The sequence below is a fragment of the Sphaerodactylus townsendi genome, linkage group LG13, assembly GCF_021028975.2.
Source record: "Sphaerodactylus townsendi isolate TG3544 linkage group LG13, MPM_Stown_v2.3, whole genome shotgun sequence".
NCBI lineage: Eukaryota > Metazoa > Chordata > Lepidosauria > Squamata > Sphaerodactylidae > Sphaerodactylus > Sphaerodactylus townsendi.
This window is the reverse complement of record NC_059437.1, coordinates 45,463,317-45,482,112: the sequence shown is the minus strand read 5'-3', so window position 1 is coordinate 45,482,112 and position 18,796 is coordinate 45,463,317. Positions and strand designations below refer to the sequence as shown.

At 45.3% G+C, this 18,796-nt stretch overlaps 1 protein-coding gene across 10 annotated transcripts in view; it reads left to right on the top strand.

The window, feature by feature from the left end:
* Positions 1-8,166, top strand: part of ARVCF (ARVCF delta catenin family member) — a 482,167-nt gene extending 474,001 nt beyond the window's left edge. For 9 of the 10 annotated variants that reach the window (XM_048514629.1, XM_048514620.1, XM_048514626.1 and 6 more), the window contains 2 exons: positions 1,384-1,497; positions 6,332-8,166. In XM_048514629.1, coding sequence (XP_048370586.1) covers positions 1,384-1,485 — 102 coding nt within the window. In that variant the 3' untranslated portion in view covers positions 1,486-1,497; positions 6,332-8,166. The remainder of the gene's footprint in view (positions 1-1,383; positions 1,498-6,331) is intronic. The other variant, XM_048514624.1, reaches the window with a different exon arrangement.
* The last annotated feature ends 10,630 nt before the right edge of the window (positions 8,167-18,796 follow it).

Below are 18,796 nucleotides of genomic sequence, written 5' to 3'. Positions count from 1 at the left end.
TGCTGAAAAAGTGGGCTTATACGCGAGTATATACAGTAAATAAATTAGTGGATCTCCCCAGCACATTCACACCCATATAGCAGCACTTATCTGAACAGGTTTTTGAGGGAAGTCAGACAATTAATGGTACAATTTTTACCCCACAAGGATTGAGTACCTTTGCAAAGACTTATGCTCCGGTGGTAAATTTATTGTGTGCTGGTGCTACTCGGAAAAGATTATTTTTGCATCAAGAGCCTCTTATAAAAAGGACGGAGGACTTTCTAAGACTTATATGCAAGCTTTTGAAGATTTTTCTACATGTTACATTACTGACTGTTCTCTCAGATTTATTTGTGGTAAAGTATATATGGACTTGGAATGTAGAAATTTATAAGGTTATTTATATAAGGCATAATGCTAAGTTGCATCACCAATGAGGTTTGGCATTTATAAAATTGAGTTTATTTAGCACATTATTTGGTTGGTATTATTAGAGACGCTACCACTCAGTTCATTAGAGTGTGAATACGTTTCTTGTTACCCACAATTTTTACCCCAGCCTACACTAAAGTTGGCTCATGGAGGAAAACATGAGAAAACCAAGAATTTGAATTCTGATAGTAGTTTGATGGGGGAGATGCAAAGGAGGGCGGAGCGGGAGGATGGTAAAACCCAGAGGTACAAGCAGGAAAGAAAATGGATTGTACTAATTCTGATTATTAGATCTTGCCACAAAACTTAGAAAAAAATGTCATCAGTTGCCAAAACTGGCACTTAATTCTGTTGTGGGGGTGGGGTGGGAATGAGAGACACGTGTCATCTCAAATTAATGTTGTGTAACTCAGAATATGAGAGCTCAGGACATATAATGCTCAATATCTGCCTAAGCTGACAGTATTTCCTATGGGAGGTGTGTGTGTGTGTGTGTGTGTGTGTGTATATATACACACACACACACACACACACACACACACACACACACACACACACACACACACACACATATATTCATATATATATTGGCCCTCCCAGGTAATAGGCTCAGATCACATTTATGGTTTGCTCTCTAGACAAGGTAGCAACAAGTACTACAGGAAAAGCAACAATGGTCCCCCTGCTCTGAAGGCATACACCGTACCCCAAATCAAAAAGTGAAGTGTGTGTTGATTTCCAAGTGGTTTGCAATCCCTTGACTCCGCTATAGCGAGCCTCACTTTTTCATTAGCCACAGTTGGATTGGGTTGACGCTCGCCGGCGCCGTTGCTGAATCTCTCTGTCTCCCTCTCTCAATCTGCACTAATGCTTCCCTGCAACCCTTTTGAACTGCCGAGTTTGTTTGTTTGTCTGTTGGATTAATCGGCTCTGTTTTGCCTTTTTAACGCCTCACCCTGTTTGCTGCAGAATGACACAAATAGGAAAACCCTTAACAGGAGTAACAGGGCTTCGGTGACTCTGGTGGATGCCCGTGACCCTAAACCCCAGCCTGTTGACTCCTGGGTCTAATTTGCATGCATGGTAGGTTCTTTTTGTGGTAATTGGTGCTTGTGATTAACTTTTTGTGCATGACCTGCATCACTGCGTGCTCTCTCTAGCTACCTAGTTCCTTTACAGGCTGAAGCAGACAATTTAAGAAAATGGCTCGTATGTGTATGTTGTTTAATGTATATCAGAGGTATCTAACTCTGGTGCTTTGGATGTTCATGGACTACAATTCCCATCAGCCCCTGCTGGCATGGCCCCCATGGCATTATACCCACTGATGTCCGTCCACTCCCCAAATCCTGCCATCCTCAGGCTCCACCACACGAATCTCCAGATGTTTCCTAACATGGCGCTGGCAACCCCACTAGCCAGAATAACTGCTGGGATTATAGAGGGAAAAAAGCTTTCATCCTTGGAGTACCATGAGGTAAAGTACATGGAGGAGTCAAATTTATCTCTCCTCACTCTTCATTAAGAAAAACAAAGACACTCTCCCCGCCCGGCACTCTCTGTGTTAGATGGAAATGCATGGCCAGTACAATCCAGTTGCAGAGTTACTCCACTTGAAGTCAGTGATTTTGGACTGGAGTAACTCTGAGCTGGATGGCGTTGCCAATGGCTGGACAACAATAGCTGAACAGCAGCCATTGTGGGAACCTTGAACAGCAGCCAAAATGGGAACCTTGGCTCAGGGCCAAACTAGAGATAAAAAATAAGGCCAGAGCTGTTGGAGCAAAATAAAGCAAAGATATATTTTATTTTTCAGTTAAATTTCCCAAAATTCTTTCAGGGGGGATCTGTTAATCTTGTCATGATTCTCCAAAAAAAGAGTATAAGATCAGTAGCCAATCTTACTTTTGGAGGATAACATATTCTCCAACTGCTAACATATCCCCCTTGAGAAGCCTCTTAGCAGAGCTACAGTGCTTTCCTTAGGAATGACCCTGCCATAGCTCTGATCCATTACGCACAGGTGTCAAACTCATGGCCTCCAGATGTTATGGACTACAGTTCCCCTCATCCCCTGCCAGCATCATGCTGGCGGGGGATGATGGGAACTGTAGTCCATAACATCTGGAGGGCTGCGAGTTTGACACCTGTGCATTAGAGGATGGAAACTGTTAGGGCTGTCAGGGCTGTGTTCATTCTAAGCACTGCATCCTGACAGCCCTAACAGTTCTTGAATATTGAAACTTTGTCGTCTGTGCATAACACCACTGCAGCCTGTTAGCAAGGGCAGCCCAAGCAGGTAGTAATCCAAGCAGCAGGAGGTAAGTCAGGGAACAGGATCAATCTTCAGACCCACCAACCCTGCAGGTAAACTTGCCCCATGCAGCGGTTTGCCTGTCCAATCGTGGACTGACACTTCAAGCTTTGCTCCCAACCCCTGTTTCTGATCCTGAGCCATGTCTTATTCCTTTTTTATTTCCTCCATATTTGAGTGAATGAATGAATCTTTATTTATGGTTAACAACCAGTAATAAAATAATTCATAGAAGGCCGAATGCCAAACTTTTACAAACAAAGAGGTAAAAAGTTAAAATATAAAATAGAACTTATTTGAACATTCATCTAAAAGAACTGATGGTCTCTTATCCACTTGCTTTCCTGTATTTATTTATTAAAACACAAAACCGAGCTACATTACTGGAAATCCTTTGGTCCTTACCCAACAGCAAATTGTTCAGTTTCCTGTTGTTATCTTTTCCAACCCATTCAGTCAAGTTAGGCCCCAGGGTTTCTTCTCTAAGCTTATCATATCAGGGGCACTTGTGTTCAAGCAAATCCACTTCTTCCAGGGAGCAACCACAGAGCCTCTGTTCATAGGGGATTTTCTTGAATTTGCCTCTAAGACAGCAGATGGCAGGGTGTTACTACAAGCCAATGAAAGCATCCTCCTATGATTTTTATTTTCAAGGAAAAATCGAAAAGGGGCTGGTTTCACCTGGAATCTAAGTGGCACTTGAGTGGCACTTCCCACTTCTGCCAATCCGTGGCCCATGTCCACTCTAGTCCCCAGTTGACTTCCCACTTAGGACTGGCTGCGTTCGATCACTGTCATCCTGCCTCACTTTGATAGAACCACTTCCTTCTCGCATGAGGATTTGAACATAGGTTTCTAAAGTCAGATTCATGCTTTGGCCCCTAAGCCAGGCCGGCTGCACGTGTGCTGTGATCTCAAATGTGCTGGTAAGCAGCTGTGGGAAACGTCCATGGCCATTGCAGCGCCAAACTACTGCTCTGTGGGTATTTTCTTTCCTTTTCCTTTTGATTGATGGCCCAATTCCCCCTTTTTCTCAAATCACACATTTGCTCCCGCTCTCTCAAAAAGTTTTGCTTCTTATTGAAAGTTCTAAATCAGCTGACTGTTCAAGGTGTGATCGGAATTAATAATGCATGCCTTGGACCATCAGATTTCTCTCTCTCTCTCTCTCTCTCTCTCTCTCTCTCTCTCTCTCTCTCTATCTATCTATCTATCTATCTATCTATCTATCTATCTATCTATCTATCTATCTATCTATCTATCTATCTATCTCTGGGCACACGTGAATTAATTTTTAAAAATAAACTTTCAAAGAGGCAGTCCTGCTGAGGAATAATTAAACCAAAATTAACAGCAGTTTAAAACTCTCTTCCACAGTGGTGGACATTTTTAAAATGCACGTCTCCTTCCCCGTTGAGTAGCACACCAAGGCACCTGTGCAATTTTAACCATTCTGATTATTCTGATTTTAAATTCTCACCTGATAACCAGTATGAGTGGCTGGAGAGTGTGCCTTGAAATATATCAGAGAAATTCATATGTGAGGCCCTGTAGTTTCATACTTGGACTCCCCTCACTATTTTTTTCATATCTCACTTTCATATCTTATTTACTTGCTTCATTTTTAGTCTGTTTGCCTCTCCTTTGGGGACCTGGAGGAGCTTTCTGGCCTCTTTTCAAAGCCTTCCTTCATCAGTTTCACGTGGGAATGGAGGTCACTGAGCCCTTACAACCCAGTCAGAAGGTGGGAGGGGGATTGCAAAGAAGGGGGTCAGGATGCACTGGAGAACATTTTAACCTTCCAGGGCCCTTTCTGCATGGGTCAATTAACACGGGTTAAGGGTGGGATAAAACCTGTGTTGGGGGGGTACTTCGCACAGATTCCGCTCCTAACGTGAGTCTGCTCTGCCCTCCCCCCCTGGGTTTTTCAAGAATTGCACTATCTGCAATTCTTTTGTTTTAATGCGCCTCGCAGCCGCAGCCAAGCAAAACTGCCTGGCAAGTGGTGCATTATGTGGCTGCGTTTTCCCCTTTTCGTTTACCTCCCGGCTCCCATCTACGGAGCCACACAGGCACTTCTGGGGACATGAGGCGTCAGCAAGTCTCTGGGGGTTCATGTATGCCTGCCTGCATAGCTGCACATTGGTGGGAGGTAAGTAAAAAAAACAAGACATGCCTCAGTGCAAAGGCGCCTGCCCTGGCCGATGCACTGGTTGTCCACAGGACGACCAGCCATGCGAACAGCCCGGGGCGAGGATGGTTCATGTATCCTGCCTGCAACCTTCTTTAAATTTGCTGTGCAGAAAGGGCCCAGGGTAGTCCATTGCTGATCTAAGAACAGAAGTCCTCAAAGAGGATGTGAGGGCGATCTGGCTGCCACATCTGTCACCCCATTGATCGCCAGGGTTGATTCGGCTGATCTGGCTGGCTAGGCGGGTGTCCCCTATCTCCCTCACCGCTCCATGTGCATCCCTCCCGAAGCTGTGCGCTCGGTGGAAGAGGATGACCATCCCAGATAGAAGGAGTGTACCGTTCTTCGGTCAAGGGTATACGATAGCTGCGCTCCCCTGCTAGAACCTCCAAACAAGCTCAAGTCCTCAAAGAAAAGTTTCAAGGGAAGATTACAACTGAGCTTTAGATTGCTGAACTCTACAAATTCAGAGCAATGGGCCCACACACATGCCCGGACTAAATAGGGACATGGGATTTCTTCTCTCCCTGCAAATGGTGGTTTCCCTCTCCCTAAGCATTTCCCCCCTTCTCAGATCAAACGGATGACATTTTGCATTGCACCTTGATACCCCGACTGTTCCAGGGAGGCATACCTGGCCCCCCACACTTTGGATCTTTAGGAGACAGTTGAATACATTTTGGTTTAGGACTGAATTTGATTAAGTTTAGTAACAGTCCTAAATCGTGATTTTACATTTTGGTTTTATGGTTTTAACATATTTCATTTGATCTGTTTTACTTTGTTTTTGTAAGCTGCCTTGACTTCCATAAGGAAGAATGGTGACTAATAAATCTTTGCAGCCCCTTTCTGACCTTCTGGCTGGAATAGAGGGGTCAGGGATCTCCGTTCCTACTTCTTCCATTCTCAGAAGCTCACACACTGGAAGCTTTGTTGGCCTTTATGGTACAACCCGGACTCCAGTCTTGCTCTCCTGATGTTTAAAGAGGTTCTGAATGCTGCTTCAGGGGTATCCCATGGTCGAAAGATGGCTGGCGAGGGTGTGACAGTCCTAGAAGAAGTGATGCGCTGGCATCCCTGCACAAACCAAGCACGCACCTCAGAACGTCTGCTTAAGCAGCAGGGGATGCTCTCAATTCACATAGAGCTCAAACCACACCAGAAGTAGTACGAGAGAGTACGTGCATGATCATTGCTGGAGCTTTGGAGCCAGAGAACTAGAAGGTGCACACAACTCTTGGCGGGTGTGTGTGTGTGTGTGTGTGTCCTTTGGGGAGTTCGGAAAGAGGCAATTTGTGGTGATCACCCCTATTAAAGGAGGGGAAGTCAGCATGGACTGCACAGTTACAAATCCCCCCACCCCCCCAAATCCCTTCTCTGTATTAATTGGTTCTGACTTTCCTTTTTTTCAGGGCTAAAGTCCAGCCGCTTGTTTTATAATTATTATTTCCTCAACTAAAAGAAGAAATCAACACACAGGATCTCATTACTCATCACTGCCATTCGGATTCAGAGGGCCTTGCATTTGTTTTTTGCATCGGTGGAACCAAACAGGCTGCGGATTCCGTGGGGTGCGTGGGGGGCCGGGTGGTCTCCATCAGGCAGGCCTTGAGCAACCTGCCTTACAAGCCGGGCTGTTACATTCCTGGCTGACAGCCCCTTCCCACCGGAGAAGGCAGAATCAAAATCCATGCTTACGTCTAACAGATTAGGTTCTTAGCTGACTCTTCTAAGTGGATGGTGCCAAGTACGAAATGAAGGTCACGAGATGGGGAAGGAAATCAAAAGGCGAGCGAAGGAGAAACTGCAAAAACATTCAAAAGTATATCCTCGGTAGTCATGAGAAATAGCACTTTTTTCTTCCTTTTCTTATTTTTGAACTGTGAATTTTTTTTTAAAAAAAAATAGCAATTCCGATTATTTTTTGTGCCCTAATCATTGAGGTTTTATTCTTTGGGAAGAGTGGAAGTGTTGAGTTGTTTGTTGGGATTTGTTGAAAGAAGAAAGGGGGGGAAAATCTTGGTTGAATGGCTCGGAATGTGGTAGTCGAAACTGACGGGAGCAATATAACACTGTGCTCTCTCTACCGTCACTGCAACCTGGTGTACAATTCTTCTGCCTTTTTGACTTCTGTAATGGCTCTTGTTTTTTGTACTTCCAAACATATAAATGGTTCATCCATGGTTTTTTTGCTGTCCTCATTCAGAAACCTCAGACAAGTCTGGAGCAGATTGACTTTTCCTTGATTCTGACATTCATGATGTGTTAGAAAGAGGGGGAGTCCTTCCCTCCCTTCTTAATTTTCAGCATGTCAGTGTTCAGTCCATGGCAACTGAACTTCCAGTGCCTTGGGGCAGGTTCTGTTTGCCATAACATTTGAACAACGTGGAAGTGTCCTTGTTTTAAGGGGATGTGATTGGAATGCAACTGCACGCTTCAGATTTTATTTTTGATGTTCAAATAATCACCCACTGCTGGACTGCTTCTATGGTTTTGACTAGAATATTAACAAAATGTGTTTCAAAGGGAATTGTAACATGTTTTTTTTCTTCAAGTCACAGGTGTGGATTCTTTAGTCTGTAATTCACAATTGAGAAATGACGATTTCCCACTTATGAGCAAAATCTTCTCCAGAGTTTCTTTGTCACATGAGTCTTGGTAGAAGACTTTGGCCATTGGTGGATTTAACCATATCCCTTTTCTTCCCTCTATACAGTATACAGTGATTCTTTGTGCTTTAACCACGTTAATTTAGGATTTGGTCTGGTATAGACAAGAAATGACAGGAGGGTTCTGATTTTTTTTGTAAAAAAAACTCATTCACAACATTTGCCAACTCTTTCTCTTGCCCTCTGTTTCTCTTCCACTAAAATTGGTTGGTTGCCACATTCACTTATGATGTGACTGGAAAGCACATGTTTTTGAATCCAGTAAATTTAATTTTGGATAATTTTTTTTTTTTTTAGTGCCTGCTGTTTCCTTTATAATTTAAAATGATAAGGGCGGGGAGGTGGGGAGATAAAAATGAAACAAAAAAATTTACTGTATTAGTTAAACATCTAACTTTTTTGTAAAAAAATTTAAAAATCCTTTTTAAAAAAAGTAAGCATCAAGAGCTTTGTATCTTCTGGAGTATAAAGAAAATAAAATTTGACATGAATTACATATATAAATATATACCTATATCTATATATTGTTGTGCAGAAAATAGGTTGCCAAAACTATGTAAGTAAAGTTTGTGGCTGGAAAGCATTTTCTTTTTGCATCAATTCAGGGAAAGACCGGTGCCAGAAGCTATTTAGAAATTTGTATAGTACAGACACAAGCAGATACAACCCGTTCCCCACCCTTTGCCATCTCAGTCATTCTACTGGGGTTACTTCTGGGCCTTTAAGAAAGCAGAGGCAATTTGAATCAAAAGAAGGTCACGATGACCAATAAGAGAGAGGCTGAGCTGGCCAAGAGAACTGAAGGCCAATTGCTCTCTTTGGATTCTAACTGGGGGTGTCTTTGCATCTAAACAACAAAGAGTTTGAATCCAGATCAAAACCTTCTCTAGCTTCTAACAATGGTGCTCTTTCATACTTCTACTATTGATCAGTGAAGATCCTTTTAACTGGGCTGTTAATGCCAAACACTTTTATACCATCTTTAAGAATCTTGTGTAATTCTTTTTGTATACAAAGGGTTTCTTTTTTTAAAAAAAGCTTGTCTGCCAATAATAGCCAATTGAGTCTGCTTTGTAGTTTAATAGGCCCATGTGAGAGGAAGGCCTAGATCATCCCGGCATCAGTCTGTGCCCAGTTCTGTTACTCTCTGTTATTTACCAAAGGACTGGGAGCCAAAATGCCACTGGGGGAAAAAAAACCCTGTCTAGACGCTTACGTTCAGTGGCATTTCTTATCGTGCTGCCGCCGTTTCCTTCTGACTGTCCCAAGGCTCTTGTGCCTTTCAGACGTCAGAATCCCTTCCTGATACCTTGTTGCAGGTCAGTTATTGGGGGGGGGGGGGGGGACCAAGTGCCATTGGGAGGTTAGGAAACGAGAGAAGGTGGCAAACAAAAGGGGAAGATTGCCAGGAACAGGCTTGGATTGGCTGTGGAGCACAGAAGTGGCTGACTGAGTTTGGTGTGTGGGCACCTCTACTTTCCAAGGCTCCCCAGGCTGTGACTTCAAAGTATAAATGCTACTATGAAAGAGAGGAAAGACTGTTGTACTTTCTTTAGTTGGACAAAGGCACTTTGCTGCTCCGCTCAGCACTCATTGGCCCTGACCAATGACTTGTGGAACCCAAATAGACTTGCTTTGACTTGCATAATCAATTTAAGCTGCCACATTTTGCTGTGTTTAGATGTGGATTATGCACAGCCTGCTCAAACCATTTCAATGGTCATAGCCTCTTCCTTGAGAAGTGCTGTAGTACAATAAACGATTGAAGAATTTCTTACATAATTCTGGCAAATATGGCTTTAAAAGGAGAAGAGCTGAATTCTTGGTGAATTGACGGCTATTAGCCCTGATAGCTGAATAGAACTGCCAGCTTCCGAGGCAGCATACCTCAAAATATCAGCTGCCGGCAAGCAACTGGAAAGACAGTTGCGCTTAGGCCCTGCTTATGGCTTCTTGGTGGCATCTATCTGGACTTGGTTGGACCACTGGTCTGGCCTGACCTCCTTCTTGCAACCTGAATTCTTGGTATCATCATTTTTGGGTTTCCTGGGGTAATGTCACAACTGTGAATCTGGTCTGAACCCTGTTGAAGTTTGTTACATAAATGTGCTCTCCTTGGCGAGAAGGCCCAGTTCTGAAGGCAAATGTGCCGCTGTCTGGGTGGTCCAGATTAGTCGCGGTGATGGGCTGTCTGTAACGAACTGAAACATGGAATTCCTCGAAGGAGCTTCAATGGGACCGGTCAGTCACCCGCTGGACTTGCCCTTCGGTTAGGACCACTTACTCTCTCGACACCCCCTCCTCCCCACATGTTCTTTGTGTACGTAACTGCTAGTTCTGTGTGTCACTTGGGTGTGCTGCAGCTTCTTGTTGCTATTTCCCACTGATATTAGTAATCCGTGCGTCTTGTACCAACGGAGGGGGGATGTATTGTCGAAGGCTTTCATGGCCGGAATCACTGGGGTGCTGTGTGGTTTCCGGGCTGTATGGCCGTGTTCTAGCAGCATTCTCTCCTGAAATTTCGCCTGCATCTGTAGCTGACATCTTCAGATCCTCTGAAGATGTCAGCCACAGATGCAGGTGAAACGTCAGGAGAGAATGCTGCTAGAACACGGCCATACAGCCCGGAAACCACACAGCACCCTGGAGGGGGGGGGGACCTTTAGAGGCACCTGCCGGGACGTGTGACAGGGACCTGGGCAGCGCTTCTTTCCATACTCTGCTCAACAAAGATCTTTCTATGTGAAGTCATAGTGCAAATAAATCAATCACAGGGAGCTTCACAAGTACGGCCAGAACGATGCCCCTGACCCTTTGGTGGTGGAAAGTGCTGTCAAGTCTCATTTGAATTGTGGTGACCCTGTAGGGTTTTTAAGGCAAGAGACATTCAGAGGTGGTTTGCCACTGCCTTCCTCTGCGCAGCATCTCCGGACTACCTTGATGGTCTCCCATCCAAGTCCTGACCAGGGCTGACCCTGCTTAGCTTCCAAGATGTGGCAATATCAGGCTAGAGTGGGCAGTTCAACTCAGTGCATTTAAAGACTTTTAAGGACCACTTTGTCACTGAAACCCCGAACAGGGGCCAGATTGAAACATGACCCTGGCGAAGGAGCTTTCCTGTGCATCTTGATGTAGGGCTTTTTTAGGAAGAGGGGTCATTTTTACACTGGGTGTGTAAAGACAACCTCACGTGTTTATTTTGCATGCCAGCACAATGTGTGCAAGAGATACAGCTTTCTGGCAGGCAAACGGCCTCCTGCCGGCTGCAACACAGCTCTTCTGCTCTGCCATTCACACAGTTTCTGTACAGCCAGCCACTAACCGTAGTGGCTTCAAATAAATCTCAGTCTTCAGAAACCCCAGATTATCAGACGCTTCGGGCCACATAGGTGTGGGGTAGATGTCTGAGTGTGTCAAGTGCTGCCATGTGGCAGCCAACTTACAGCAACCCAGAGGGTTTTCAAGGTGAGAGACTAACAGGGGTGGTTTGCCATTGCCTTCTAATATCTTCTCCTGGTATTCCTGGTGGTCTCCCATCCAAATATTAACCAGGTTTGACGTTGCTTAGCTTCTGAGATCTGGTGAGATCAAGCTAGCTTAGGCCATCCAGGTGGGAGTGAACAGGTCTGGGCAATGCAGTATGAAGTTTATGTGGACTATCAGGTTGGCCACCCTTGGCAACAGAGCACAGGTTTGACGTACTTTGGATCTGATTGAATAAGGCAATGTTTATTGGCCAGTGGCCATAATATTAATGTTGCTGCTTTCTGGTGGTTGTAATTTGAGAAGACTGGCATGTTTTGCTCTCCATAGTTTGAACCAGCCATAGGAATCTCTAATCAATCTCCAAAGGTAATGTGGATCAGCTTCCCTGAGTCAGTACAGGGAATATTCCTAAAATCCCTGGGGGTGCGGAGGCATATGTCCCATTATTCTAACTAAGCTTAGAAAAGTGCTGGATTTTGTGCTAGGCTTCAATGGGACTGGTCAGTCACCCGCTGGACTTGCCCTTCCTTACCAAGAGAAACCCCTACTCTCATTCTGTTTAAAAAGCAAGTTTCTACATATCATAGCTGAGAAAGTTTGCTTGAAAATGTTGACTCTGTCTGGTGAGATCTATTCATGTGGTAGAATGGGCAGAATTCCCAAAGGCCCCAGGGCAGGAATTCACTGACTTCCCTCTTGACTAACAGAAGCAGAACTGAGTTCCATAAAATACAGCGATGGACTTCTTTTATTTGTTCACAAATCCATATCCCGGATGTGGTGGAGCACAAGCTACATAATGCTGAAAGTCCCAGATTCAGTCATTGGCACTTCCCACTAAAGTGTCAGGTCTCTCTTTTTTTCGCATGCCTGAGACCCTGGACAGCAGCTGCCAGTCAGAGTAGGAAATATTCAACTAGATCAGGGGTCTTCAAACTATGGCCCTCCAGATGTTCATGGACTACAATTCCCATCAGCCCCTGCCAGCATGGCCAAGTGGTAGGGCTCATGGGAATTGTAGTCTATGAACATCTGGAGGGCCATAGTTTGAAGATCCCTGAACTAGATAGACTGACACAGTACAGTGCATGGATTCGGCAAAAGTTCAAGGCTTGGTAGCTGAGCACCCGCTTTGCATGTTGGAAGTCCGAGGTTCAGTATCCAAAATCTCCAGTCTCAGGCAGGAAAGATCTTTAATCTTGAGGTCGTAAAGAGCCACTGCCAGTCAGAGCAGAACATATGTTCTACTGTGGAATGAAGGCTAGGCTCCACAGCTTGGTGTGGTCTTAAATTCTCTGCACTATAGCAGGCGGTAGTCACATCTTCACCCAGAATCATTATGTTTACCCCAAGGATGGATAATACCCACTGATGGGATTCTCTCTCCCTCAACAAGAGATATGGGGGACGATTGTCTTCTTGGTACTTTGGAAGCTCTGCCAAAGGGTCAGCTTTGAGTTCCTGGAAGGATTCCATGCTGTTGTTTTTAGGAGGCACAGATGGCTGAGATCTTTGGTTGAGCTCCCACCTTTGCAAGGCTGTGTTTGGTTGTCCACTATTGCCTGGCAAAGTGTTTTCATCTCATTCCACCAAAGCTTCCATGCACGTCTGAGAACATCAGGACTGGTGTCTTATTCCCCTTGGATGCTCTTGAGCATGTGGCAATGCCAGCTATTTTAGGTGCCAAAGAAAGACTGGCATATTGTAACTTCTTTTGCAGAATAGGCCAGGAGAGGGTTTAGTACCCATAATCATAGCTTTATTATTGTCTGCTGATCAGGTTCATAGAGATCCCGGCTTCACTATGTGTGCCTGTTGCTTTCTTTGCCTGCTCCTAGAATGCTTATGGGTTTTTCTAGAGAAGTATCATTAAACCTGGAACTAGTTCTGAATTGCCAAGTTGATTTGAATGAAATGTTGGCCTGGGAATCAAGAGGTGCATCTTAGAAGTTGAAGAAAGAGCCTTCATGGTTCTGAAAGTGTTGGACAAATTTATGCTGATCAGTGCACACCATCAGCCACCTCTCTATGCCAATTGCATGGCTCAGAACTAGACATCCATGCTGTCTATTCTTGGCATTTCATATGTGTTTTCATCTGCAAGGGTGATGGTCAGGAGAGTCCACTCACACATCCATCATGACATGTGCATTCCATTCTGGCTGCCTTGGGCTCTACCCTCACTAAGTCCAAATGAGTTCACACATGCGTAGGCATCACCTCTGTTCATATGAACCCTGACAGGTCAACAGGTGAGCAAGCCTCAGTTGACATGTAGGGTGTCCAGTGGCTGTAACAACACACCTCCTGTGACAGTTGATTGGGGATGTGTCCTCCACACAAGCAAAGCATCAAGGGACCTGGGTCTGATGTATGCAGGGGGTTGTCTTGAAGTGCTCAAGTGGTTCTCAACCTTCCTAATGCCGCAACCCTTTAATACAGTTCCTCCTGTTGTGGTGACCCCCAACCCTAACATTTATCCATTTTACAGATGGAGAACACTGATGCAGAGAGTCTTAGGCGACCCCTGTGAAAGGGTCGTTCGACCCCCAAAGGGGTCCTGACCCCCAGGTTGAGAACCACTGTGCTAGAGCCAGTGGAACAGTTTCAGATGACAGCTGGAGGGCTGCCCCACTTGAAAGACTCCCTGGAATTTTTTAAAAACATGCACTTCAAACTGGAAGGTCCTAGCAAAGTGTGGGGGGCTGATGACAAGGTGGGACCAAGTAGAACCACCCTGGACTTCCTTGATTGTCTGACATCTGGGTAGGCCAATTCGCTTAGATTCCAAGATATAGACAAGATCAGGCTAGCCTGGGCCATTCTAGTAGGGTCAGAAGTTAAAAGAAGAAATCCTAGTACATTAGGAAGAAACGTTTTTAACCCAGCCTACTCTGCTGCTACGTCTGCTCGCAGAGAAGCTTTGTTTTTGTATTTTTGCCCAGCAGAATAGTTTAAAATATGACACAGCCTGAAGTAGTACAGTTCATTCTGGCAGCTCAGGACTCTCTACCACCTTGATCTACTGCTTGTGTGGAGTGGATCCCACTACACATAATGTGTCGTCAAGTGAAAAGCCTGAGTGTGCGAGAACTAGCAGTGGGCCTCTGCTGTGTGGATGTACATGTGCCACTTTGTGAAATCTACATTCAAGTCTCTGAGAGGTGTGGACCAGAAAAGTTTGTGCTGCAGTCAAACCAGTTGCTCCCTTAAAGGGGCCACGGCATTCTTTTAGGGTCTTTGACGTGCACGATGCAAGTCAGGTTGAGTGGAACGCACATATGGGGGAAACTGTTCCGGCTCAGGGCTGAGTGGATGTAAGATCAGAGGACGGCGACAGCAGAATTGGAGTGTGTGGCTTGCAAAGTCTCCCAAATCCAGTGGAGGGAATCTTCTTGTGTAAAAAATCAAAAGCCCTAGATTTCAGCAGCTTACTGGTGAATTAGTAGCCAATGTGTTTGTAACAATCATGTGCCTTAAAATTTTCATGGTTGGGGAGGGGGGACCCAAACCCTAAAACAAAAGAAGTCAATGATGTGTGTTTCTGTAATCTTCCTTGACATGATCGCTGTAGTTTTAGACTGGGGAGGGCGTCGGGGGGTTCCTTTTGCATTGTATTTACACTGTACTTTAAACAGACTGGTTTGATTTTTCTGACTAGGGGGAGGGAGGTGAATTATGCTTTCACAGAACCAATGTTAACATAACCCGAATGTATTAATATTATTCTAGGAACTTTCCGTAACACAGACAAGTAGACTTGCTTGTTTCAGCCAGGTGTGTAGGTTACCATTTTGGTGTGTTTTCAATAAATAATGCCTGGAATAAATATGTGTGGCGTGGATTATTTTGGCTGGTCTGTGAACCTTAGAAGTGGGGGGGGGGGATTTCCTCAGGTTGAGAAGGTTTCTACTAAAGTACATGCATTAGTCAGCTAATTCAAAAATGGTTTTGCACAAGGGATGAGCGAAATCTCCTTGATTCAGATCAGAACAAGATCAGTAGTGAGGAACTTTCTTAGTGGGCATTGAGACAACGAAATGGGTTTCATTCCACACTCCTCCACCTGAGTGGCATAAGCTTATCTGGTGAACCAGATGTGTTTCCCCACTTTTCCACATGAAGCCTGCTGGGGGACCTTGGGCCAGTCACAGTTCTCTCTGAACTCTCTCTGCCCCGCCTACTTCACAAGGTGTCTGTTGTGGGGACAGGAAAGCCACCACGAGTCTCCTTACAGGAGAGAAAGGTAGGGGACAAATGCAAACACTCTCCTCTTTTCTGTGAGTTCTTTCTCAGCTTGTGATGTTGCTACAAGCAGGCTGAGGGTGTGGTGCTTATGTGCCTTACCCCATATTGCCTTCCGGGAACTGAAATTTTTACCCACCAACTTTTTACCTACTTGGACATGTATTCACTCCCCTCCCTCGCCCCAAATGAGACACACCCAGGATCAAGGCAAAGCTTTAGAGATTGTGTGGGGGGAAGAGCGTGTGTGGAAGAGCAAACATGAAAACGTTAGCAATCCAGAGAAGCCGCCCAAATAGAGAGGATACTCACCTGATCAGAAGAAAAAGGAGTTTGGATTTATACCCCACTTTTCTCAACCATAATTAGTCTCAAAGCAGGTTGCAAACTTTTCTTCCCCTCTCCGCAACAGGCACCTTGTGAGGTAGGTGGGGCTGAGAGCATTCGGAGAGAACTGTGACTGGCCCAAGGTCACCCAAGCAGGCTTCATGTGTAGGACCGGGGAACAAATTACCTGATAAAAGTCCACTGTTTATGTGGAGGAGTGGAAAACCAAACCAAACCTGGTTCTTCAGATTAGAATCCCCACTCAGCAAAATAAAACATTGGCACCTTAAGAACCAGCATTTATTCGTACATGAGTGCTCAGCAGTTGTTTGAGCATTGCATCACAGGCATCTGGCTCACAAAATTTTATTATACTTGAAATATTGTATTACACTTTTGGGCCACCATTTCAGAACAATCAGGACTCCTTTTTATTTTAGCCTTGAAGGTCTTTTACTGGAGCAGTGAAATTGACAAGACTGTCCTAGCAATTAATGCTAGTGAAATTGACAAGACTGTCCTAGCAATTAATGCTAGTGAAATTGACAAGACTGTCCTAGCAATTAACGCTAGTGAAATTGACAAGACTGTCCTAGCAATTAATGCTAGTGAAATTGACAAGACTGTCCTAGCAATTAACGCTAGTGAAATTGACAAGACTGTCCTAGCAATTAATGCTAGTGAAATTGACAAGACTGTCCTAGCAATTAATGCTATTGAAATTGACAAGACTGTCCTAGCAATTAATGCTAGTGAAATTGACAAGACTGTCCTAGCAATTAATGCTAAAAATCCCCATCCCCAAAAGGTGGGCAGCAGCCTCCTCAAATGGAAGTTGCATGGAAACAAGGAGGCCTACAGGCGGGGTAGGGTGGGGTGGGGGGCAGGGGACCGACAAAATGGTAAATCATCCCGGATAGAGACTCTGTGGGAGATATAAACAAAAAGATGCAGGGAAGATGATTGCTGCCAGTTCACTGGCAGAATACATACTCTGTAGAATCTCATTCCTGTAGATACTCTGTAGATTAACATTCCAGGTCTGATCTCCAACGAAAGGAACAAGTGTTGGCCAAGACCCTCCTTCGCTGCCTGGAGAGCTGCTGTTGGACAGAATATTCAACAGAAAGACAAGCAGTCCTGGGCAGCTCCTTAGAGCCGTGTGTCACCACCGTCCTCGCAAAACCCACCCTCAGATCTGTGGCTCAAATGCAGTCAAGAATCTTAAAGCCTCGACAGCCGCCTTGCTGCTAAAGATCGCTCAGTTTCTCCCTTCTTTCTTTTTTTGCTGTGCTTGCAAATCAAGAAGAGCCTGTGTTTTCTGCTGGCATTCTTCTGGGGCAGTGTATTTAATCGAAAAAGGTTCGCCGGAGTAAATGAGAAAAATCCATCTCCAAGTGACCTTGGTTTATTGCCCTTGTGTTAGCAGATCATTAACTGCTCTGGCTGGCTAATATTTCTCATTTGACTAATTGATCGTAATGAGGATTGGCTGTCTGAAACCCATATTGCCAATTACAAAGTTAACTTAATTCCTTTGTAGTAATGAATGCATGAAAACTGGGCTGTGGAACTATCAGGGGCTCTTAGCCCAGAGGGGAGCGGAGGGACTGTACACAGTCTATCCATAAAAAATGGTGGGATTTCTTTTCCTTGCCTTTATTTATGTCAGCATCTGAAATTTTAGCAATCAGCAAGAGATCATAAACATGCAAGGTTGCTCTTGATACAGTTAGAGACAGCTGACCTATTCTAGCATATTTATGCATTCATTTATTTTATGTATACCCTGCACCAGAGGCGGAGCGCTCATGGGGAGATGTGGGGTCATATGTCCCCGGGCACACACCAGCTGGTCACGTGGAGGGGTGTAGAATCGTCCCCCCACATCCCTCCCCTCAGGCCCGCCCTGCCAGGCTGCTCCTTGGAGACCCCTATGCCTCTGCCCTGCACCCTCTCCCCACAGGGAACTGGAAGCAGCTAACAACATTTGAAAACAACAGTTTGGTACTGTCAGCTGTAGCTGGCAGTGACTCTCTAGGATCTCAGGAACCAAATGGTCCAATCACCATCAGCTTGTGTGTCTGTCAGCTGGAGATGCCAGTAATCAAATCTGGAACCTTTTGCATGCAGCACGGATGCTCTGCTACCGAACCACAGACTTTCCCCGAGTGAGTTCCGCACAGCAAAACGTCTGCTCAAGACGCAGAAGGCTTTTCCGGCCAACCAGCCACACTAAACAAAGGCCTTTTTAACAGATGAGAGTTTTCAACAATGAAATCAGAGAATTTCAGAGTTCAGACGTGACTCAGTTAAGATCAGCAATGATCAGCAAAGACACCAGTGGATTATATTGGGGAAAAATATTTTTATTCATAAATCTGAATGATGGGTCATTTTGGACAGAGAGAGTAAGGGCAGGATGACAGAAACTTTGGGTGGGTAGAGTGTCTCTCTGACGGTGTCACATCTTGAGAAAATGACAGTTCCAAAGCACCGGATATTAAAAACAGCTAATCAAAGCAGTACAATAATCAGCCAGAAAGGCATGACTTACCGCCCATCGTCCACAAAGCGCCGCATGGTGCCTGTGTTGCACAACACACTTTGATCCCAAACTCTGTGTATGTGGGGGGGGGGGGGGGGGGGTTGAAGAAAACAGGCTTCCAGCGGGGTCTTAGCGGCCAGGCAGTTTTGGCATTCCAGCAGAGAGAAGCTGCTCCCCGTGGAACAGCCGTTACACAGCCGTTAAGATCTGTCTCGTGTTTCCTTCTGACGTTCAGCTTGCTTGGCAAGTCTCACAAGCGTCACTGGGTGGGCCTGGTGCTAAACTTGACAGGGTACGGGACAGCTCCTTTGGGAAACGAGGAGTGAATCTGACACTGTGGCTGGCCTGTGTCTTTCCTGCCTTTTCAGATTGCTGCGGGGGGCGGCTCTGCTTCCAGCTCATCCTTGTCAGTTGGAGGAGATACAAACCCCTCGTTGGATTGCTTCCATCAAAGGTCCTCCCTTTGATAGTATTTAATGGCAGAGGCGGCTATTTTGAGAGAGAACTGGGGAGGGGGAAGGGATCCCCATGGCAGGGGAGTTCCACTCCCCTCTGCCTTCATTCCTCAAAGAGGCCCCCACCTCCGACCCCTCCCTTTGCTG